At 52.2% G+C, this 22977-nt stretch overlaps 2 protein-coding genes across 2 annotated transcripts; one reads left to right on the forward strand and one right to left on the reverse strand.

Annotated features, from left to right (window-relative positions):
• Window positions 1–354: 354 nt before the first annotated feature.
• OTOP2 (otopetrin 2) lies at window positions 355–6545 on the reverse strand. Its single transcript, XM_075518897.1, has 7 exons — window positions 6407–6545; window positions 5346–5783; window positions 4724–4860; window positions 4011–4069; window positions 3211–3344; window positions 1871–2757; window positions 355–782 (listed from the first exon to the last, which is right to left on the reverse strand). The coding sequence occupies exons 2-7, from the start codon at window positions 5749–5751 to the stop codon at window positions 612–614; spliced, it is 1794 nt and encodes a 597-aa protein (XP_075375012.1). The 5' UTR covers window positions 5752–5783; window positions 6407–6545; the 3' UTR covers window positions 355–611.
• A 3140-nt stretch (window positions 6546–9685) lies between these two features.
• USH1G (USH1 protein network component sans) lies at window positions 9686–18788 on the forward strand. The gene is made up of 2 exons (XM_075518999.1): window positions 9686–9849; window positions 17543–18788. Exons 1-2 carry the CDS (start codon window positions 9686–9688, stop codon window positions 18786–18788), a joined length of 1410 nt encoding a protein of 469 aa, XP_075375114.1.
• The last annotated feature ends 4189 nt before the right edge of the window (window positions 18789–22977 follow it).

Consider the following 22977-nt stretch of genomic DNA (forward strand, 5'->3'; position numbering starts at 1 on the left):
TACAGGGAAGGGTCAAGAGGGCCAGTACAAATGGGCAATACAGGGAGGAAAGATTAAAATGTTTCCCAAAGCCTTTGGTGGTCACCGGTTTGTTTTTCACATCTCTGCAGGGGAGTGATTTCTGACTGGCCGTACCGGAAGTTGAAGTGGTTTCCATTTCTTTCCTTCCACGCCTGCGTTGGCCCCTCGTACCCACCGGGTCTCTGCGTGCAGGCAGGCACTGACTGTCCAAGGGTGCCGAGCACCCGCTGGAGAGTACCTCAGTGGCATGGAGTGAACAGGGTTTTAAGAAGGAAGGTGAGTCTCTGCATGAACCAAGGGTAATTACCATGATCCTACTCTGGACACCTTCCTTTTTTTATCTTTTTTTCTTTTAAGCTTTGAGGACTTCAGACACACACATGCACATCCACACACAAGTAGCAAAAATAAAATCTGGACTATGTTTGGATGATCTTCACTGATGGTTCATAAGTGCCCCAACACTGCAAGGAGACATGATTCAGGCAGTGCTGGGGACCCCTCGGGACATCTGGGCAGTCTCCCAGCCCTAGGGTAGGAAGGAGGTGGATTGATTGAGGAGGATCTCATCTTCCTTGCAAGAGAGTTCTTTAGGACATGATGTAGACCTCCAGCAAACTGGCCACTGCATGCATTCGGTAGAAGATTCCAAAGGGCAGGCAAATGTCCACGATGGCCGGCCACATGGAATCGCCATAGAAGTTCAGTTCTGTGTCATTGTCAAACTGGGGCCGGGCACCAAATGCTGGCATGATCCATAGCTGTTTGAGGAAATGGGAGAATAACGTTGCAGTGAGAAAGGTGTGCGGCACAGCAAGCACTTGCAATCACAGCTACTGAGAGATGGGAAAAGTGTGACCTTCTGAGCATGGGACCTATGCCAGGAGCTTGTGTTTACATTAAGATCAAGTATGATCTAGTGTTGAACCCTAAACCCAGTTTCAATTCATGCTCAGAGAAAGGCTTGAACCAAGTGCTGAAGCACTCACCAGGGGAAGAACTTGATCAAGTTGTGTGTTAGCATGAACCTGGCCTGTTCAAACGCTTTGGATGGAGCAAACATGGGTAGGACTGAGCTTGGCAGCAGCTTGGTCTCCCCAGGCTTGGTTGTGTATGTTGCATGGGGTCGTCAGCTCATTCTCCGTGAGCTTATGTGTAAAACCAGTCTGAGGACATGATGTGACTGACTAGCTGGGGATTTGGAGGTTCTCTAGAGACATAACATGTGCTTGGCTTGTTTGGAGATACAGCTGTAATCCTATGTTTCTTTTGCAGGGAACTGTGGTCCCCTGACTGCTGATGAAGGTGGAAACCCCAGCTGAAATTGTCAGTGACCAGTTTCTCCTCACAGCAGCTGGGATCAGCATTTGGGCTCCTAGGCCATGGGTTTTGAGAAGAGACATGCTGCCATTTCTCAAGAAAACCCAGACTTCACCCCAGGTATTTGTCACTTTATGTCCTTTCTTTGGGGGTGTAAGGGAAGGGTTTAATGTATTTTATTGCTTTTAATAAGCTATTCTACATATCCGCTAATACCCAATAAAAATACTAAAACTGATTCTTCTCTTGTACTCACTGATTTTATTGCCTGATGTTCTGGTGATAAGTGACAGGTCTAGCGGCGTAGCCTAAAATGTCTTAACTCAGGGCAGTTGCTCTTGCTTTTAAGTGACAAGGGAATCGCAGCTCTCCGCACATACAAATATAAGTAAGTGTGCTCTCTGTATAGTGGAGGCACAGAAAGGACTGTTTTTGCATGGACTACATCCTTTCCTTCACAGACACTTCTCCCTTGTGCTTGCTTCCCTCTCCCCCACCCTGACAAACTCTTCTTTCTGCATGTACTCACTATGATATTGCTCAGCAGGAGGAACATGGAGATCTCCCTTAAGAACTTCCTCCTCCAGTTCATCTTGGGGACGGTGAGGGACCGCACGAGGTCAGAAGGATGAATGGCTTCAGTGCCAGAGGCAGTGCCAGGGGCCAAGGTGCTGCCACTGTCGGGCACACGGAGGGACACTGCATTGATGTTGACAAAGGTGAGTCCATAGAGGTCCTTCTGGTGAGAATCGTGCTTGTGGTCTTCCTTGGGGGGTTGCCGATGAAGGCCTTCAATAATGAAGATGTTCTGGAAGGTGTGCTGAGCAATCATTAGGAGGGCATAGGTGAGGTTGAGTGCGCTGATAGCGTCCCTTGGTGTGCTGGCTACAATGGCCACAATGGAGTAGTAAGAAATAGCATACTGCCCCAAGGCTGCACCCATCAGCAGGGCCACGTCCAGGGTCCTGGTTGGGTTCTTGTGCCGATCCATGTCTCTCTTGTCAAACCGGTAGATGACAGAGCCACCAATGCAGACAAGAGACATCAGGCCCAGACAAACAATGTTGAAGATGTAGTACATAGTGAGTGCTTGGCTCTTCTTGCTAGATTCAGTGCTGGAATTTACCTGCACCTCATAAAGAATAAGGACTCCCAAACCACTCACCAGAACGATGAGGCCCAACATGATGCCTACAAAGAAGGTCCTTTGGAAGAGCCTGAACTTCAGGCGTTGAATGTGGTGGGAGTGGTGGTCTATGAAGCGTCCAACATTCTTCCACATGACATAGACCATGGCAGAGGCAAAGAGACTGTACTCAATGTTAAAGGGGTAGAGCCAAAAGTAGCCGTTCTTGAAGATCTGGCAGATTTGGCTGTTGCAATTGCATTCTTCGGCTGAGCTACTTCTCATTCCTGCTGAAACAAGATAAAAGCACATAGATGCAGTGGTATTAAAACAAGAAGCCAGCACTTGCTAGCAGCCCTGAAGAACTGGATACTTAGGGTCAGTGAAAAACAAGACCAAGGACAGAAGAATACGTGACCACTTTGAAAACAAGGACACTTTAACCTCAGCTTTCTGGTGCTCATGTTCTTTCTGAAGAAGTTAGGTAGCAGGTTAAATTTCTCTTTTTCCTTCCCTTCTTCATTCCCATCCCATTTGTACAGGGCCTTCCACCTTTCTGACTCCTCTGTGATACAGGTTAAGAAATGAACATTAAGGCCTGGCTTTTAATATACCAGCTCTGTTAAAGAAACCTTCAGCTCTAGATAGGCCTTCTGAAAAGGGACAAAACCTGGCTTGCAAAACAATTTCTATCTCATGGGCTCCCTCCCTGGACCATATGGCTTCAAAAATGGGCAGATTACCTTTCAGGAGCCATTTGAAGATTTCCTCTGTCATGTTCTTCTTCAACTTTGAATGCGCTTTGTGAACAGACTCATCTGTTACTGCTGACATCCACACCGCTAAGTTTGTAGTCAGTGTTAGCATCAAGCCGCACCTGCAGAAGAAGAAGGTTCATGAAATTAAAGCAATGGCTGTAGGCCATGTTGCTCTCATCCATGTTATAGATGTGCATGTGCTCAGAGGGACTGTGGGAACTGCCTGAAGTGGTGCAAGGACTCTAGTGGTCAAGGCTAGAAATCCTGACCCTTGCTTTGCTGCTCTTGCTCTCTTTCCCTTTTTTGTCCATGCTCATGAGAGTTAGCAAGGCCTGATTCCTCTTGTTGGTTTTGAAAGAGCTTCTCAATAGTGAATAGATTAATAGGTCTGGATTGCTCTCCAGTAAATCCAGTCTTGCAAAAGTGGACAAGATCTTGTTTTAGCCTGAGGCTTACCCACGGCATCGTTGTCTTCGCCAGAGAAGAAAAAGTCAGCTATGAATCATTTTATTTAATGCTAATTATTTATTTAATACTAATCTGCTTTGAGTAATGCTTGTATTCTTGAATTGAATCCCAGCCTTGCTAGATCCACAGGTCATGAACCTCAACTGCTTGAGCTGGGATCTAAGGCTAGCCGGAGACTGAGCCAGTTTCCTTTTGGCCACCGTTAAGGGAGACAGGATTATCCCCTTGTTGCATCTTAGCTGTGTGAGAGAGTGTGGCAGGTTTGCAGTGGCCCACGTCTTCCGGGCCAGTGGGATTCAAAGAGCAGCAGTGCTCACCTGGTAACGTTCAGGTGTACGTGGACGCAGTCTTTGGCAGAGATCCACAGGAAGTACGTCTGGCAGGGGCAAGAAAAGAAGTTATTTCCAACAAAGCAAGAACGCAAATCACATCATTCTGAAGTAGGGATCTCCCTGCTCAGCAGAGAGCAAGCTGGAGCCTCTTTTGCTTGGGTCCATCTGCGCTCAGCCTACTAGCCCATAATCCTGGCCATTTGCTTGATGTGGTCTGTTCTTTCTTTGCTCCTCCTGCCCTGGACCACTGCCATTGCTCTGGCCATGGCCAGCCCTTGTTCCTGTCTAAATTGTCCCTATCTGACCTCTTCCCTTCCTGGTATTGTCCCAGAGCAGGTGGTCCTCTGTGTAGGACTTCAAACTGCAAGGCAGTCCCTGCCCTGACTGTCTTCCTCCCTCTCTGTTCTTCACGGGAAAGGAGACCTGGCTGGATGGGGGCTGCTTAGAGTTTGTGACAAGCCATACTGGCATAAGCCAAAATGTCACAGGATGGGAACAAGTCGAAATCAATGCCTTAAAGTGACTTGCCATAGCTGGAAGTTGTGGTTGGAGGGAGAAGATGTGGGCTGAGTGGGGGCTAAGTTAAGCCACTTGCATTTGCTGCAGTGGGAATTGAACTATGTCCATGAGATCAGAGCTCCTTCCACTGGTGGCTCTGTCTCTCTACCCCTCCCCAAGACAGAGCATAACCATCTCACCTGGACGACCACGAATATTGCTTGCACAATGGGGTAGATTATTTTGATCGCAGACAGGCAGCTGTAGAAGCTCGAGTAATATCCTATTTTGAACACATCCATGACAAGGCTGAAAATGGCAAATAGGATCAGGCCTCCTGTTGAGGAACCAAAATATCTGCGGTTGGACAGATGTATGCACATGTGGACTAATGCAGATAGATGAGAGGAAGAAGAACAACTATTGCCATGGAGAGGCTTTGCTTCGACCTCTGTTTTTCCTCTCCCAGCACCCAAATTATCATGACACCAACAGAATCATACAATAATTTTGGCTGGAAGGGATTTTCAGTCAACCCTGTACACTGACTGGGGATAACAGCTCTTGCAAGAGCAATGGCAAGGCTGGGAAGGAACCTGGTGTAAAGTACCAAGAGTCCTTGTGGATAAAGGGAGACCTGGCAGTGAAACCAGTGGAGGGACTAGGAGGTAACCTTCTGAAGCAGGGCATGGTGCCATGCCCCCGCATAGGAGGAGGACACTGTGCCCCAGATTGTTGCTGTTTCCCTTGTAATAACTGATGCCCCCATGAACTGTCCCCCCTGCGTCTCACCTCCAGTCCTAGCCCTTTGAGAACTCCTACCTCTCAGCCAGATGGGCCCAGCGTGGGAGTCTTTGCAGAGGATGGCATCTGGGCACCGGGAGGTGCCGACGAGGTAGAAGATGATCCATATGATGACTATTAACATCATGACAGTCAACAGGAAGAAGACATCGTAATCATGCACAGCAATCTTCTCAAAAGCCCCACTGCTCACCAGCGTGCACGCCAGCAGGGCTAAGTGCACGGCCAGAAGGATGGAGAACATGCGGCCGCCCTTTTTCCACACTTCCTTGGAGGCAGGAGTGGAGGGGGGCTGATGAGGCTGGTGGCTGAAAGATGCTATCTGGCTCGAAGCCAGGCTGGCTTTGTCATCCTTGTGTCCGCAGCCCATGCTGGAGTTGGGGTGTCTGATCTCGCTGTCCTTCCGCACGGGCTCTTCGGTCATGATTCAGCTAATGCCTTAGCTGAGGGTTAACACTGTTGGGAGGAGAGCCCCATGAATGAGAGGCATTGCTTCATTTTGAATAGTCCGGGGCTGGACAAAAGCAGGACATGTGATGAGGAGGAGGGGACGTATCAGAGGAACCGGGAAGGCTGAGACAAGGAGCACAAAAAGAGGGATGAGCTCATTTTCAACCTTTCTCTTCCTGGTTCCCTGAAGGCTTTGGTCTTGGCTTAAGATACTTTTACTTGGGGAGATCCCAGGTCAGTTTAACAAAGCATGCCTAATTTGTCACACAACGTTTAGGTGTTTATTGATGCAAGATATTGGAAAAGCACCAGAAAAGTACTTGCAAGATCAAATATCCTGGGGCAAACAGCCAATGTGGTTTGATTTCTAAATGTCAACCACTAAACGTTCCGAGAAAGTGTCATACTTCCTGGCTGAGGAACAGGCCAGCGAAAGGTAAGAAAGCCCTGGGAATCTTTGGAGCATCATGTCATGGTTTATACCAGTCCCTGCAAGAAGGATGTGAGCTATTTCCGCTGTCACTCCCTCTAAAGCCCCTTGCCTGTGCCAGGCTTGGGACTACATTGATTCTCAATGAAAAGCCTGAAACAGAGCACATGAACTATTCAGACAAAGCCATTCCACCAACCTGTTTTGCTGTCTGGAATCCAAATCTCTGCTCTTGCCAGGCTGTTGGAGAAGTTTCCCTGTTACTGCAGCTTGGTCAGCCAAAGAATTTATACCCGTTGGGATGTCTCTGTGATTTATACCATGTCTGGAGCTGACAGCAGTGCTTCGTGGGCTTCTCAGGGAAACTCATGTGATCCATTTTGTGCAATAGCTGATTTTGGGGAAGCAGGAGAGAGATGAGAAGATAAGGGTTATTTACCTGGGAAGGGCATGAGATGACAACACTGCTAAGCATGGCACAGACTGCTCGGTCACAGGGTCATGGTCACCATAGAGCAAAGCCACCCATCAAACCCATCTACCTGCAGGCATGAGATCTCTTCCCCTGAGAGAAGATGATTTAGGTGATGAACTTATCTTTGACGATGATTTTGGGCTTGGCTTTCTGGTTAACTGAGCACAGTAAATATTGTGCCTCACCCTTTACTATTCCCAACAGCATGCTCTATGCCTGGAATGTTTTTGAGGAAAAGGAATAAATTTGCATTTGTATCTATTCAGTGCCAAGGACAGCTCAATCTTTTCCCACCCATGGTGCCAACAGTGAGGAAGGTTTAGTACAAGAACGGGGCAGGATTTGGGGACTGGAATCCAGGTTCCCCTTTGCTGACGCACTGCCTTTGACTTCTCAGGGTGGGATCACCTTTCTCTGGCCCTCAGGAGCTTAACTTCTCTCCTTCCAAGGGGAAAGAAGCTGTGTAACAAACCACGGCGCAGGTGGGATTCAAGCATTTGCCAGGCGAGGGGAGGGCTTTTGCTCAAGATCTCTTTTACCCTAGCTGTTATATTTTGGTGGGGGAGGTAGGGGGACCCAGAGCAGTTCTGAATGGATGGGGACAAGTTTTATTCCTTCATGAGGACGCCTCTTTTGGAGATGTCCCTGCTGCTTGCCTCCTCCGGGGCAAGCACAGAGATGGGGCAGTTTGCCGTGCATTTCCCAGTACCATTCCTGCCTGCTCACCACTGTGCTGCTTCTTGCAGCAGTACAGGGACAGCATCAAACTGAACTACGTGGGATGGTGAAGGAGAGCTCAGGATCTGCTCTGCAGCCCAGGGAGACCTTCATGAGTCTTTCCCGTGCTGCCACCAGCTGGCTGCCACAGGCAGTACTGGATCTGCCCTGCCTGGCCTCTGCTGATCCTTAGGCGTTCCTCTTTGGGGTGCGTGGTTGATCTTTTCTCAGTCTGTAGCCTTTCCCAGGGGAAGCCCAGACCCCCGTGCCGTGCATCTGAGCTGATAATGGTGATGTTTTGCAGAGGCCAGAGGTTCAGAGTCCCCCTGGGCTAAATGCACTGATTTATCCTCCCTCTTTTGTCCTTAACAGCCAGCAACAGAGGAAAGAGCATTTACTGCCTTGGGCAATACTCCCAGTCCCCCCTGGGAGCCACCGTACGCCATAACAATCTTGATTAGTAATAATACAAGAATCATTAATAACCTCGGTAATGAACTGCAGACGTTACTATGCTGCTTTGCACCTTGAAGGATCCCAGCACCAAATACCTCGATGTTTAGAACATCCCATCAGGACTCGCCCAGGGAGGCTAAGCGGGTGAGTCCGAATCTGCCGATGTGAGCAAACCGAGCAGGGAGCAGACCCCTCCTTCTGGTGGCAAGCACACCCTTACAGGTGTCCCCGGGCAGCCAGGACAGTGACTCTGTGTCGGTCACCCAGGGGTTCATCACTGCAGCTTGTGTGGGTGTACCTGGGACTGCTTTAGGGCCACCCTGCTGTCTTGGGGCATTTTCTTGCTTACAAAAATAAGCTGCACTTCTCCCTGGTTTTCCTCCTCTCTGCTCATTACCTTCCAGCCCTTTCTGCTGCTGTCTTCTTTCAGTCTTTCCCCATTTTTCCACTCTTTTCCCCCTTTCTCAGCCACCTGCTGGGTCTGCCTTTCCCCTCTCCAAACCCCATCTGCCCCGTGGCTGCGCTGTCCCAGGGCCGTGGTGGCAGACGCAGGGTCCAGCCCTAGAGATCTCCATCCCCAGAGCCACGATAGGCAAAACGCACAAGCGAGGAGCAGGAAATTCCTCCTCTGTGACAGCGTGTCCCAAGGGATACGATTCACTGTTGGGTGCAATATGCTGTGACAGCCACGTGCTTTGGTCAACGTCCAGGCTCGGCTCCATCTCTCCCGACGGCAGAGGGTGCCCGGGGCCTGGGAATCCTGCGCTGGAGGCATTGCCTGGGGCCATGAAGCTCCCTGCAGGGCTCGCCACAGCCAGAAATTCTGTGTCAGCATAAAAGATACTGGAGGCCAGACACTGCCCCTTGTGCACATCATGGTAGATGTACTAAGCCACAGACAGGAGTGGGTTTGGTTTTGGGGTTTTTTTTGGTCTCTAGAGAGGGACAGGGGGTGAGGAAGGGAATTTTTCCAGCCTGTGCGAGTTATCACAGATTTGGGTTATCACAGATTCCTGTTGTGCAGTTTTTTGTGTGATTCCCTAGAAAGCACAGTCCTGTGGGCACAGGCAGGGTAGTGGGGGGACAGGGATGGGGACTGGGTCTGCTGTTGTCTTCCTGATGACATTAGGGATATTTATATATTTCCTTTTATTTTAACCAGGAAAAGCTGAGCTGTGAACACCCCTGGTGTTGTTGGGAGATCGGGGAAATCACCAAACTGCTCTTGGCTGTCTCTGCATGGAGCAGGAGCATCTCTGCAGGTCCCTGCTGCTGCCCCGCTCTGACGGGGCTGTGAGCAGAGGCAGCAGGGCTTTTGCTTCATCAGTCCATGCTTCCTCCTCAGGCTCTGCCCTGGGGCTCTGCTGGTCCCCACTCGAGATGGGGCGGCTACAGCAAGGAGCAGGCAGGGGTATCGGGCAGGATACGGCCCCTGAGCCTTTCTGGCAGCCTGCTCCGCTTAGGGACATGTAGACCCTGGTGAGCTCTTGCTGTGTGACCCTGTGTCCGCAGCGCTCAGCTGAGCCCAATGCAGCGAGGCTGCTTAACTGGAGCTTTTAATGTGCTGTGGAGCTGGTGCGTGAAAGGTTTGTTGTGAGGAGCTGTCGGGGCCGGAGGATGCTTAGGACCCAGGGGCAGCGCTGGAGAGCCTGGCTGGCTGGGCTTGGAGGAGCTCCTGCCTCCCCGGCCAGGACTTCTCAGGTGTCCTGGTACAGCAGCGCTGTGCGAGGCGAGCTGGGCCCTCCTGGCAGCTCCCCCTTCCCCGCGTCCATGCCCATCCTCTGAGCCCCCCTGGGCACCCATGAGCTCGCCCAGGGACTACTCCACACCATGAACGACCAGTACCACCGAGCAGCCCGGGACGGCTACCTGGACCTCCTGAAGGAAGCCACCAAGAAGGACCTGAACTCACCGGACGAGGATGGCATGACCCCCACCCTATGGGCCGCCTACCACGGCAACCTGGACGCCCTGCGCCTCATTGTCAGCAGAGGGTGAGCGTTGGCGAATGCACGGTGCTGGTCCCAGGGGACAGAATAGCTCGGAGCCCATCTTTTCCCCATTCCCTGTTCACAGGTCAGCATGGGTGCAGATGCCCCACAAAACGATGGCTTCTGTCCATAACACCCCCCCCCCCCATCCTCCCCTCTGTTATTTTTCTCTCCTTGTGGTGCTTTGAGTCTAATCCAATGCTCCTGTTAACTGCTCTGTGTTTTCCCAGCTCCTCTGACCCTATAACTACCCCGTGACTCTGCTCCTGCCCCAAACCCTGCTTGTAGCTCCCCAAGTGGGGCTGGGTCCCCCCCTGCACCCCTGCAAGTGCTTTTGCAGTCAGGTCCTGTAAAGACAGGCAGAGCCGAAGTGTAGCACATTGGGTCACTGCCACGAAAAAAGCCCTTTTAAATGAGGGGGCAGAGAGAATAACTGCTCCTTCTGTCCCAAGAAACGCTCACATAGAGAGATGTGTGCAGTGCCAGCTGGCAGTGACACTTCTCTGTTTTACCCAGAGCGAGGTCTGAATACGTGACCCCGGCGCAGCCTGTCGTGCACCTGCAGCCCGGGAAATTCAGGAGCACGTTCCCCAAGAGCAGATTTCTTTAAGCCCAGTCTCCCCCGTGGGGACTGCTCGGTGCTGGTGTGGCTCTCGGTCCCTCACCCTGGGCTGCCAAATCTGAGGGTCTCTGGCTCTGTAAGCGTGGATGTGGTGGAGAGAGGGGAGTGGGATTGAGGGGGCTTGTCAGGCTGGAGGGCTCTACATCTTGGTGTTGGGGAACGGTACAAGAAGGTCTGTGCTAAGGCAAGAGCTGCCGTACGTAGTTCCTTCCTGAGCAGTACGTGGCTCTCCTGTTCTTACCAGCCTCCTGAAGGAGCACGTCCCAGTGCTTCCTTCCCACTCTTGCTTTTCTGAGCACCTCATCTAAAGGCATCCAAGGTGGGGTGGCCTCTGCCTTGTGCTGAGATTGGCGGTGCCGCTGATTTTTCTTTCTTTCTTTCTTTCTTTCTAATATTAAGGAATCGTGCTGGGGTCGGCAGCTTGGATGTACTTTGTGCCTCTTTGGAAGGGCTTTGCTGCTCCACATTGGGTTGGGGCTCGGTGGGGCTGTCAGCTCCCAAGCAGGGATTTTCTGCGTGCGCCCTAGGCTGTGTTTGCAGCTCTTGTACCCCATCGGCCATGTCTCCACTGTGCCTGCTCCTGGGCTCTCAGCATCTCCTGGTACTCTGGTCTGCTTATGCAAAATATTCAGCTGGCTCCCCTGGCCCTGGCCAGCTGTACTTACAGGCAGAGTTCCCCTACACATTGCTGTCCTTCTGTAAAACATCTTCTTTGCAGATTCTGGGGTCAGAAAGGCTGTGTACAGAGTCACTTTGAAAAGTCCTTCAGTGCCCAAGCGCAATAGGAGTGTGCTCAGGAAAAGATGATTTCAGAGTCTGGAGGGGAGAGCGCAAGACGTTACTCTGAGTGGTGCATCCTAGGATGCTCCTGGGCTGAGAACCCCGTGATGGGGTTGTGTGACTTACTGGGTACCTCCTAGGAGAGACTGTGCCCAGCAGAAACCTTCTCCGAGCTCCTGCTGGGAGGGGAATCGCCACCCAGGGCCAGAAAGATAAGGGCAGGAGCTCTGGGGATGAGACCCCAAAGCTAGAAATGGTTCCAAAGACTCTTTGATGGCCAAAAAGTCAGTCTGAAAGGCCCATGCTGTGGGGCATTCATCCATGGCATGAGCCTTTCAGACCAACTTTATATCTCTTTATATCATTATATCTCCTTATATTACCCGCCTCCATCACAGGACACCCTGCAGCACCGCTGCCTGCCCTGCCGATCCACGCATCCAAGCCTGCAGCTTCTGCCTCTCCACGAAGCCCAAGGGCTGCTTTTCCCTGGAGTGGCCCCTTTTATAAATTCATATTTGATTAAAAGGTCCTCGTGAGCTCAATCATGTCCAAGTGCAGCTTGGCTGCTGTTTAATTAACAGCCTAATATACATTTGTTCCTGACAGGGAAAATAGCCTGGCAAAAGCCCGGTGCCCTTTACGTGATGGATGGTGGAGCAAAGTGTGTGTCTGTGGGGCTGCAGGATGCGTTTACATCTGTGCATTCATCTCCATGTGTCAGATCCTCGCCCAGGACCATGCAGAGATCAGCGAAGCCTCCTTGCCCCGCCACTCAGCTCGGTGCGGAGGCAGGCACACCTCTGCTCCCTGGACTGGCTTTGGGTCTGCGAGAGGCAGGAAAGCCCCAGCCTGGGGACAGGGGTGACACAGGGGAAATCACGCAGGACCCAGGAGAGCCCGTGGGCAGACCCTGTAATTTTCTGCTAGCGCTTAGGACGATGTGCAATGGTATTTAAGTCTTGTTCAGAGGTGAAACTTAATTCTGTATTGGATATGTTACTATTACACCTGCACTATAACAATTGGGAGGCAAAAGGGAGGACCCCTGAGTGTCCCAAAATGTCAGGGCATTTCTCTCTCACCTCTGCTGTCAAAATATTCCTCCTTCGGCACAGAGAGCCCTGCACTGCGAGGCAGGAGAGTGGGACCGTGGCATGGAGCAGTGCCTGGGGGAGCGGAGGCTTCAGGGCTGGGCTGGCCCCATGCAGGGATGGAGTGTGAGGCAGCTTCAGGGTCTGAGGGGGCTGGTTAGCCTCCGGCTGGGGTGCAAGGGGATGCCAAGGCACAGGGGATGATGGGGGAGTCTTGGAGCAGCAAGAAACACTGACTCCTCCTTGCTAGCACTGGGCAGTGGTACTGGTGCCCAGACAAGCCGGGAGATTGAGCGCTGGGGCCAGGGTGTTACGAAACGTTCTAGCAAGGCTGGCCAGAGGCACCCTGAGAAAGCAGGGCTGTGCCGAGCAGTGCGACGAGGGAGAGGGGCTGCTAGGGGCAAAAATCACGGCTCTGATCATCGTGCCCCGCTGCAGGCCGGGCTGATGGACGCTTAGGATTATCTAGGCTCTGTCATCAGTGAAGGAGCCTCATTCATATACTTGCATGTTCGGGAGATTGTGGTGTAGGGCTGAAATGGGGAGGGGGAAAGAAAGTATAATAAATCCCTTGAGTGATCCTTGAGAAAAGTTTGTAGTCTCAACTCACACAGAAGGGGCAATGAAGACGGCTTATTGCTCTGTCCATAACAGCCGGTGATGTGTCTGTGCCTCTGTGCCACCTTTGCATGGGGATGGAGAGAGGGTTTGGGATGGAGGGATCCTTCTTCTTTGCAACACAAAAAGCCTTTTTCTTCCTCCTGGCTGGGCTCCAGCGAGGGAAGCAAACTCAATTAACATGACGGCTGGGAAAAGGCAGGCTAACTGGCATTTAGTATTGCTGCTTTTCAGAGGCAGTAATTCTTCGGCGTGTTTCGTTATTAACTGCTGTGGCAGTGGTGGGCATCAGTCCAACTCCAGTTAACCATGGGTCTGGGGGCCTCGGCTGGGAACGGCCAGGACTTTCTTGCCTTGGAGTGGACCACAGGAGAGGTGAGGATGTGTCTTTCTGCTAGACAGGTCTGCAGTCAGCTTTGTCACCCAACGTTCCTTTGCAGAGGCGTGCCTCAGTTTCCCTTCTCACAAAAATGGGGGTCATGGGTGCTTTGGATGCTAATGGCAGAGGGGTGAGAGTGTCTCAGCAGTGGGTTGGAGGAGACGAGATGGCTCCTGGCATCGGCCAGGCTGCTTGAGGGAGTTGCATCACCCCGGCTGGGCAGGGTTGCAGCGGAGGTTGCAGCAAGGCACGTGAAGGTGATGTGCATCCTCTGCATGCCACGGGGCTGATGGCCATGTGGGTGCCAGGAGCAGCACGGCCGTGTTGGTGGGGACCTTCCCCTTGGTGATGACCTGCTGGGAAGGTGAAGGAGCAGGGTGGAGCGCTGTCACAGCTTCGTCGCTTCCGGCACCTGAGCAGGCTGCTTGGAGTCAGCGTGAGATCTGGGCATGGCGAAGTGCTGAGCCAGTAGACATGCCCCTAGGCACTACCACGGTACAGCCAGCGTTAATAATCACCAGTAACAATAACTGCTAGCCTAGCTTTTTGCTGGTGCAAGAGGCAGAGAGCCCTGAGACGAACCTCGCCTACAGCATCCGTGCTGGATTTTTGGGGATCTGAACTTGGAGAAAAGCTGAATCCTTGACCTACCTCCACCTGGACAAAGCTTGGGATACAGGACCCAAGGCTCTTCTCTGGGTCCAAAACCTCATCTTTTCTGCTCGTTTCTAGGCTTTGCTTGGGTCATTACCCTGACTGGCTATGCTGAAGCTAGTGGGTTTTTATCTCGAGCCATAAATGATCTTTTCCTCCTCTTATATCCAGAAACGTTTTATGGGAGCCAGAGATACTCTGCACCCAGCCGGCTCCTGGTCCAAGGGCCTGATCCTTCATGCACACCCATGAGCTAGGGGCTGAGCCAGCCCATTGCTATCAGAGGAACTTCACACGTGCAGCCAGGGAAGGACATATGTAAGTGCCGGTGGATTCCCCGGCTAATTGGGATCCTATAAGAGAAGTGGAGGGGAAAAACCGGCAGGAAGGGGGTGAGTGTGCCTGTCACGGTGCAAACGCAATGACTCAGGAGATGCACATGTCCACCTAAGGGGCTCAATTAACAGTGTTTTTAATAATGATTATTACAGGAGTTGACTCAGCACTCGAAAACGCTTTGAAGTTGAGAAGTGCTGCACTTCACACCTGTTATTAAAATATGTTCCCACTTAGTGGACCCTGCAGTCAGCATCTCCTCGTGTGTAGTGCCCTGGAGGTGAAGTTTTGCTTGGACAGACACCTGCCAGAGGGAGGGCCTCATGTTTATTATCTGCGCTGGATCAAACACCTCTACTTTGCAAGTTGCCGTTCTTCTTTCCTTCTGATGCATTTTTAGCACCTGCGGCAGACATTTATAGGGCAAAGGGACCTAGAGATCTAATTTTGCTCTAAAACTCTTGTTTATAGACAGTGGAAAAGTCCAGGGAAAGCTGGTTTTGATGCTCTTTTCCCTCACTTATTCTCTGAGGTGGTAAAAATCATGAGGAAAGTAGACCTTCAAATATGAAGCCCCCAAGACCTTCCTGGCTTTGCTCTTTGCCACCCGAACCAGACAGACATGAGCATGGGCTCTGAGATGTACTTTATGGATCGAGCATCCATACGCTCGGCTTGGGGAGCAAGATTGTTTCTGGTGAGTCCGCTGCTAAGTCACTGCCCAAATCATGAGTCCACGTACATGTTGGGACCCTCGTAGTGCCCTGGATCATCCGCCCGCACGTGTCGGGCACACATATGCCATTCAGAGCGCACACAAACAAACGAACAACCCTTCACGCACTGGAGTCCCACCGCCAGCACTGGCAGTTGCAGTTTCACTGGCTCTTTAATCCAGCTCCATCAATAATTTACTCCTGTCTTGAAATTCATCAAATATTTATCCTCCCATGAATTTCCCAGCCTGGACATGTCACTACGAGGGTAGAGGCAAGGGCTGGGGAGTTACAGCTCCTGGAAAGTCGGCATTGCCAGGGTACCGGCAGCTTCCTCCTCTCCTGCTGGCTTCATGGCTCCTCAATCCTGTGACCTCCTGCCCTTCTCCTCCCTAGCACCCATCTTTGAAGCCTTTCTGTGCTTCTATGAGAGATGTTGAAGGCTCTGGATACAAAGTCCTGCAGTTTTTGTGGGTCTTTTTGGCCCTTACACAGTTTTGAGCCTTTTGACTAACTGTTGCTGAATTTGCCAGCAGGCTCAATGTTGTAGTTACTAAGTTTCTACAAGTTTTGTGAAAATATGTGTGTGGTTGAGAGCAACTGCTGATGCTTCCACAAGGGAAAAGCTGAGTGGACCTTGTAGCAGCTCTTGGGGAACACAGCCGGGAAGCTCATGTTCTGGGTCCAAATAATCTCCAGCATAACCTCTGGATGCCATCTTTATTGCTTCTGCCTTTTGCAGAACCATTTCCCTTCAGTATTACATAGCTGAGATGTCGGCAAAGCCTGCGGATTGCAAACTAGACATCACACTGGCCGGGTGGCTCTGCTCCGGCTCCGCTGCTCCCTGAACAGCAGTGTCCAGAGCAGGCAGCAGGGAGACTGCCTGCGGTATGGGAGGGTGGATGGGCTGGACGAGGCTGTCACTGGGTCTTGTGCATGGGCACTAGTGATGAAGAAGCAAAGCTGGCAGGGCAAGAAAGTCCCTCGGCTCCTGTGATCTCCATGCTCTTTCTCTGAAGTAGTTTTCAGGCTCTTTCAAGTGAGACAAGTACAGAGCATGAGGGGTTTGGGAGAGGGTTCTGAGCTCTGCTGCTCCCAGCTCTTGTCAACACAGGTCCTAAAGCAGCAAGGAGTAAAGTAATGTGGGCTGAAGGTCTCAAGTGTGCATTCGCCTTCCAGACTTCTAGTGTCACCAAGGCTTGGAGCTGGGGTCCTTGTGGCAGAGGGACAGTGCTCGGTTCGTCTAGAGCTCATCGAAAGGGTGGTGCGGAAACGGGGAGGAGCTGTGCTGAGCCAGAGCTCTGCCAGAGCCCTGCTGCCCGCGGGGAGTTGCTCTTGAGGGTGGTGGAGCTGCACAGCCTTAATAAAAGGCTTTGCCTTATCCATGTGCAGGAAGGGAGAGCACCTTGTTGACAGATACTGCTGCCGGCTGCATATCATTAGCACACGCACTCGGGCGAAAGCTGGTGCTAGCAGGGGTGTGAACTATCTCTTGTTTCAGCAGATCATAAATACAGAGGATTGTCAGGAGGACAGACTTCCCTTCAGTCCTAGGTTTGTGTCCATCCCATCATGGGAGGCAGGAGATGTGGGCAAGCGGTTATGCCCCGTCAGCAGCTTGCTGCGTCTGGCACGGTGTGAGAAGAGATGCTAATGGCATTAGTTGAGTGTCCAGCTCTTGAGGAGAGTAGAAACCTAATCTCCACTTTCTCTGAAACTGGATTCTCAGGATGTGCTAATACCAACGTACTTCAAGCCATGCAATCGAAACCAAGCGTGGTACAGCAAAAACCCCCACAAAACCCCAACCCCGAGGCCAATGCCAGCAACTTTGCTGTTATTCTCTACTGACTATGTGCCCTCTTGTGCCCCGAATTTCCCCGGGCACCAATGAACAGGAGGGTGGGAAGGCGCAGCAGCTGGTGGGTTTCAGAACCAATGCTGAGGATGGCCGTTTCATGGTGGTGCTACCATCATGGTGGGAACACGTGGTGTCCCACACAAGATGTGGTGTATGGAGAGGTATTTTGGGATGTCTTTCTATGGAATCTGAATGAAGCCAAGATCTGAAGATCAAATCTGACTAGCATTTAATAGGATGCTTGAGATTTGAAATTTTATAACAAGTTGAGCTAGAATCAGCTCCCTGTTTCAGTTCTGGGCTATTTAGAATCTGGCTTGACTACCTCCAAAACTCAGTTTGATGCAGGAACATTGTCTCCTGAGAGCTAAATTCCAGTCACAGGAATAATTACAGACTTGCGTGTCAGCCATGTCAGCGGTACTCCCCTCCAGAAGACCCCCTCAAAATTAAGCTGTTTTAAGCCCCCTCCAGGGGCTGGAGGCACGTAGCTTCATATTTTGAGGAGGCAACAGTTTATGGTGCTGGTTTGCCCCTGTACAACTGGGAATATCTCAGTAGAGTCTGCCAACATCTCAGTAGAGTCTGCCAACCATGCCTGTGTGCTAACTCATTGTTTTTCTTGCTGTCTAGGGGCGATCCAGACAAATGTGACATCTGGGGGAACACCCCTCTCCACCTGGCAGCAGCCAATGGCCACCTGAACTGCCTTTCCTTCCTCATCTCTTTTGGGGCCAACATCTGGTGCCTGGACAATGACTACCACACCCCGCTGGACATGGCAGCCATGAAGGGGCACATGGAGTGTGTGCGATACCTGGACTCTATTGCTGCCAAGCAGAGCAGCCTCAACCCCAAGCTGGTGAGCAAACTGAAGGACAAGGCCTTTCGGGATGCAGAGCGGCGGATTAAGGACTGTGTGAAGCTGCAGAAGAAGCACCACGAAAGGATGGAGAAACGGTACAGAAAGGAGATGTTGGATAACTCGGATACCATGAGCTTCTCCAGCTATTCGAGTAGCACCTTAAGCAAGAAGTTCCAACACATGTCTATGGTGACTTCCCTGCCATACTCACAAGCCACCATCCATGGCACAGCCAAGGGAAAGACTAAAATACAAAAGAAGCTAGAAAAGAAGAAGCAGGTGGACGGGACGTTCAAGATCTACGAGGATGGGAGGAAAAGCGTGCGGTCTCTGTCTGGTCTGCAGTTGGGGAATGACGTCATGTTTGTGAAGCAGGGCACATACGCCAGCCCTAAGGAGTGGACTCGGCGTAATATCAGAGACATGTTCCTCATGGATGAAGACACTGTCTCCCGTGCCATAAGTGACCCGGGCTTGCACATGGACTCGGCCCACTCAGAAGTCAGCACCGACTCTGGCCACGACTCCTTGTTCAACCGCCCTGGGCTGGGCACCATGGTGTTCCGGCGCAACTACGTCAGCAGTGGGCTTTTTGGGATCGGCCGGGAGGACACTGGCACGCCGGGTGAAGACAATGCAGATGGGGTAGGTGTCAAACTGCGGAGCCGCCTGCAGCGCTCGCCAAGTCTCAATGATAGCATTGGCAGTGCCAACAGCCTGCAGGAGAGGAACGCGGAGGAGCTACCCTGGGACGAGGTGGAGCTGGGCTTAGATGATGATGATGAACCAGACACCAGCCCCTTGGAGACTTTTCTGGCTTCCCTGCACATGTTTGAATTCATCTCCATCTTGAAGAAGGAAAAGATCGACTTGGAGGCCCTTATGCTATGTTCAGACAATGACCTGAAGAGCATCAATATCCCATTGGGCCCCAGGAAAAAGATTGTGGATGCCATCCAGAGGAGACGGCAAACTCTGGAGAAGCCAGATGTCATTGTAGACACTGAACTGTAAGTAGGAGACGGGGCCTCTCAGCGATTAAGCAGGTGGAAATGTGGATAATGTAAGGTCTTGTTTTCAACCCATTTGGAAGAGTAGAAGTCCAGGTAACCTCAGTGCTTCTGTGTGAGGGCAAATTCCTGCTCGTGTGGAAACGATGAGAGTTCGGAGAGGTGGCGATAGCGTTAGTTCATTACTCAACAGCCCTAATGTGGCTGGGCAGGATGTGAAGCCTTTGTTTTGTTTCATAACCTATATGAATGCAGGCTGCACTGTGGTCTGATTCTTCCGAGTCCCTGTAGCTGGGATTTTCAACCACACTCAGGCTTGTCTTGACTTTTCACCTTTTGAAGGCGTTAGGAAATCAACCGCAATTCCTGGTGGGAGCAGGCTGACAGCAGTGCCCAGTGCATTGGGAATCCTTCCCCAAATGCTTGAGATCTTACTCAGACCTTTGGAGACTGCGTATCTGGGTTGGAGTTGTTGCTGTTTTATGGTGTTTCCAGGGTTTGATTGGTTTGGTTCGAAGGACTGCATGCTTGCCATAGAAGTGAAGGGAAGGCACTAGTGTGGATCTCCCCACTGTCACATCCACTGACACCCCAGTCCACTGTATTGTTCAGGCTTCCCAGCCCTCAAATATCTGTATGCTTCTTGCTGGTTTTACAGGCTTTCAGTACAGCTCAGTCTTGGGTCCTCAGGGTGCTGATAGATTTTTTTTTTTTTTTTTTTTCTTTCCCTTTGCAGATAGCAGCATCGTAATTTTATTTTTTTTTAATGATCGAGAAACAAACCCAGTTCTAAGTTGCCAGAAAACACAAGCCAGAGACTCTCTTCTTGGGGCAGCCGAAAGCTACAGCCATCCCCACCAGTCCCTCTGGACTGCCCTCTGCTCCCCTGCTCTGCTCCCTGGCTGTGCAATGCTCCCGGGTGGTACCTGGTACGGAGGGACGACTGCTGCGTTCAGACCAGGCAGCTCCAGCCTGCCAACCTTGAAGGGACAACGGTCACCTGCTCGCTGGAGGAACAAGTGTGCTGCCCAGCTGGCTAGGACACTGTGCCGATCACGGGCTGAGGGACCACACGAAGCCACGAACAGAAGGAGATATTTGATGGTATTTTCAAAGGGATGCAAAATAAATAATTACACCCATTCTTTCTTGAGCAAGTGGTTGATTTGGGATTTGGGCTGGAGGAGCAGGGGGACGGGGAGTCCTGGCCTCTCTCCTGGTTCTCGGCTGCTCTGGTACAGTGTTTGATGCTGTGTTTTTGGAAGGGAGTTTTGATTACTGTGGTTTGGGGCTGTTCAGCTTGGACGTGCCAGCCCTGACTTCTGCCAGCAGGTGCCCGGTGTGTCTGTGAGTCCAGTCTGTGCTGTCTTGAGTGTGACAATCCAAAATGAAGATGGTGTTTTAAACGTGTTGGTAGTTGTATTCCAGTGCGCCGGTCAAACGGCTGTCCCAGGGAAGCAGCGTTTTTGCCGTATCTCTCCAGGGCACTGAGCTGCATAAGCAGTTGGTGTGCGAAGGGCCTGGACTTTTGCCTCCAGGAGCTTCCCAGGACCAAGCACAGCACCAGGCTGCAGCCCAGAGCCTATTCCAAGCATCCCTGATACATCAGCACTCAAAACAAAACACAGCCCAGCTCCAAACCATAGCATTAGTTTTTTTTCCACAGACTCATCGCATCTCTCGCTAACCATTGCACTTGCTTTCTGAGCCCTCAGCTCCAGCTCCGCTGCACTATTTTACATACATGATCTACGGGCAGCTCCTGGGTGGCAGGATTGTTTCTGGGGTGCGGCAGCGGGCTGGGGACCTGCACCCTCCCCTGATCTCCCGGGGACATATCCTAGTGGGAGACAGTCAACAGCCCCTTGCCATGGGGTGCTGGCAATGTGCCTGTTCAGGCTGTGGTGCAAACTACCAGATCAGAGAAATGCCGCGTGGTGTTACTGGTACTGTTTATCTAGCCCTATTTCAAGGATGCAAGTGATAAGGAATGACCTGAGCACAGTACTCCTGGCAGCCTGTATGTGCTCCCTCCAGGTCTGGCTGGGATCTGGACCACGCTTGTCCCTTTGGAGCTGTGGAGGCTGTGTTTTTTCTGCTTGGAGGATGGGGATTTGTTTGGTGTGAAGCTGTGCTGCTCCCTGCCTCTTTCTACCGTGTGTGTGCGTGCCATGTATGTGCCATGTGTGTGTGTGTCGTGTGCGTGTGTAGGGGAGGAGAAATACTCTTTGCAAGCAAGAAATACTCTTTGCAAGGTGGCTCTGTCCTACTGCTCCCCAGGTGGCTGAAGCCCCAGCAGGAGTGGTGTGGGGTCTCTAGTCCCAGCCTCACACACAGAGGTGCTCCGGCATCAGCTAAACACCACCGCTGCACCGAAGGTCCAAGACCTTTCTGCACGGAGGCAAACTGAGAAGGAGCTTTTTTAAAGTGTTTTTTTAGAGCTAAAAGTGCTTTTATATTTGAATTTACAAGTTCTGCGTAACTCTTGGCTTGATTTCCAGGCAAAAGGGTGAGCGATCAGATGTGCTGAGTCTGCGAGTTCTCTGTGAAGGCTGTGCAGCGCTGGGGCCCCAGCACTGTTTTCTTTGGTCCCTCTCCAAAACCCGGGGCTGCCATCCCAGCAGGGAGAGCGGTGGCTGGGCTCGCTAATGTCACAGCTCCCTCTGCCGGGACCAGGCCTGGGAGAGCAGGATGGGATCCGCTGCCCACCGGGGCTGCGAGGCAGCAGGGATGCAGTGCAGCACAGGGACGGCCGCCAAGTCCCCGCTGCGAGCAGGACCCGTAACTCTAGGCCAGTTTTCAGGTGAGGTTACGGTGGCTAAATTCACCCCCTTCCTCGTGCATGTGCGTGATTTCATCCAAGCCCTTGCTCTGGATAACTGGCAGAGTGCCGACTGTCTGCCACGAACCAGCTCCCAGCTCCAATTCCCCCGGGGATGAATCATGCCTTTGGGTTTGTGCCGGACACGGGAGGGGAGCGATTCACCCTGGTTTGCATCACTGTCACTCCAGTGCAATGGGGACCAGTTTACCCAGCGGATGACAGGAAGAAGCGGATCTATTGGCTTGGCACCTACTGGAGCCTTTTGCGGGCTGGGCACCGGGATGCGGTGGGTATTTAGGGGCTGCCAGGCAGCTGGGGTTTGCACTCTCCCTAACTTTGCCTTTTTGCTTAGGGGCACTCAAGTAGTTGCTGATGTTGGGCTGATGCTGACAGAAAGCCCTTCTCCCAACTTGTCTGTCTTCCAAAGAGCCAGGGAAAAGGTTTGGTGACTTGACGGTATCCAAGTGCCATGGGACACGTCCTCATGCAGCTAAGACCAAGCCCGGAAACGCTGCTTGGGATGGCCAAGCCCCAAGCCCATTGTGGTCACCTCCACGACCGCAGGGAGAGACCAAAACTGAGCTACGGCACTAATGCAGCCTTGCAGAGCCCAAGAGACGGGCTCAGGCCCACGGCTGCCCCAGGGGTGGCTGGCAGAGGTGCCAGCAGCCCCAGAGCAAGCGCCCGCTCTTTGGGCTCATGCGCGTTGCCTGGCTTTGGGCTTGGTCTTCGGTTTCCAACCAGGTTGTCTCCCACAAAGCATGGGGACGCAGCCCTTGCGGGACAGGGTGTTCAAACCCCCCGGCCCAGGAGACATCCCCTGGTTTCCAACTCCCCCCAGCCGGCTGGGTTGCTGCATCCTGCCGGGCTCGTGATGGAGCTGGGCTCCGCTTGCCCTGGGCATGGGGAGGGGACGTGGCTGTCCTTGGGTCCTCAGCACAGACGGACACTGTTGCTGCTCTGCCCATCGGCAGCCTGGCTTCCATGGGGGAATCTCGCCGGTTCTAATTGCATCTGCTCCATGGCTGAGAACAACAAGCTCCTTTCGGAGAGGGCACTTGTGAAAGCAGGGTGGAGGCCAGGGCTGGCACACCCTGGAGAACTCCCTTAAATACCCTCCCAAACAGAAACCGAGCCAGGCAGCAGGTTTCCCCAACCCAATGCTGCCAGCGAGCAAACACCGGCCTTCGTACCTGCCCGTGGCCAGGCCTGCCTGCGGTGCCTGGGTGGTCGGACACGGCGCAGGTCCTGCGGGCACCGTGGCAGTGGATGGCAGCATCTCTCTGGCAGGGAACCTCTGATCCTGGGGACGATCGTCCCTTAATGCCCCAAGCCATGAATGCCAAACCGCCCTGTGCCAAACCAGTCC

Source organism: Mycteria americana, chromosome 16 (assembly GCF_035582795.1).
Source record: "Mycteria americana isolate JAX WOST 10 ecotype Jacksonville Zoo and Gardens chromosome 16, USCA_MyAme_1.0, whole genome shotgun sequence".
NCBI classification, from domain to species: Eukaryota; Metazoa; Chordata; class Aves; order Ciconiiformes; family Ciconiidae; genus Mycteria; species Mycteria americana.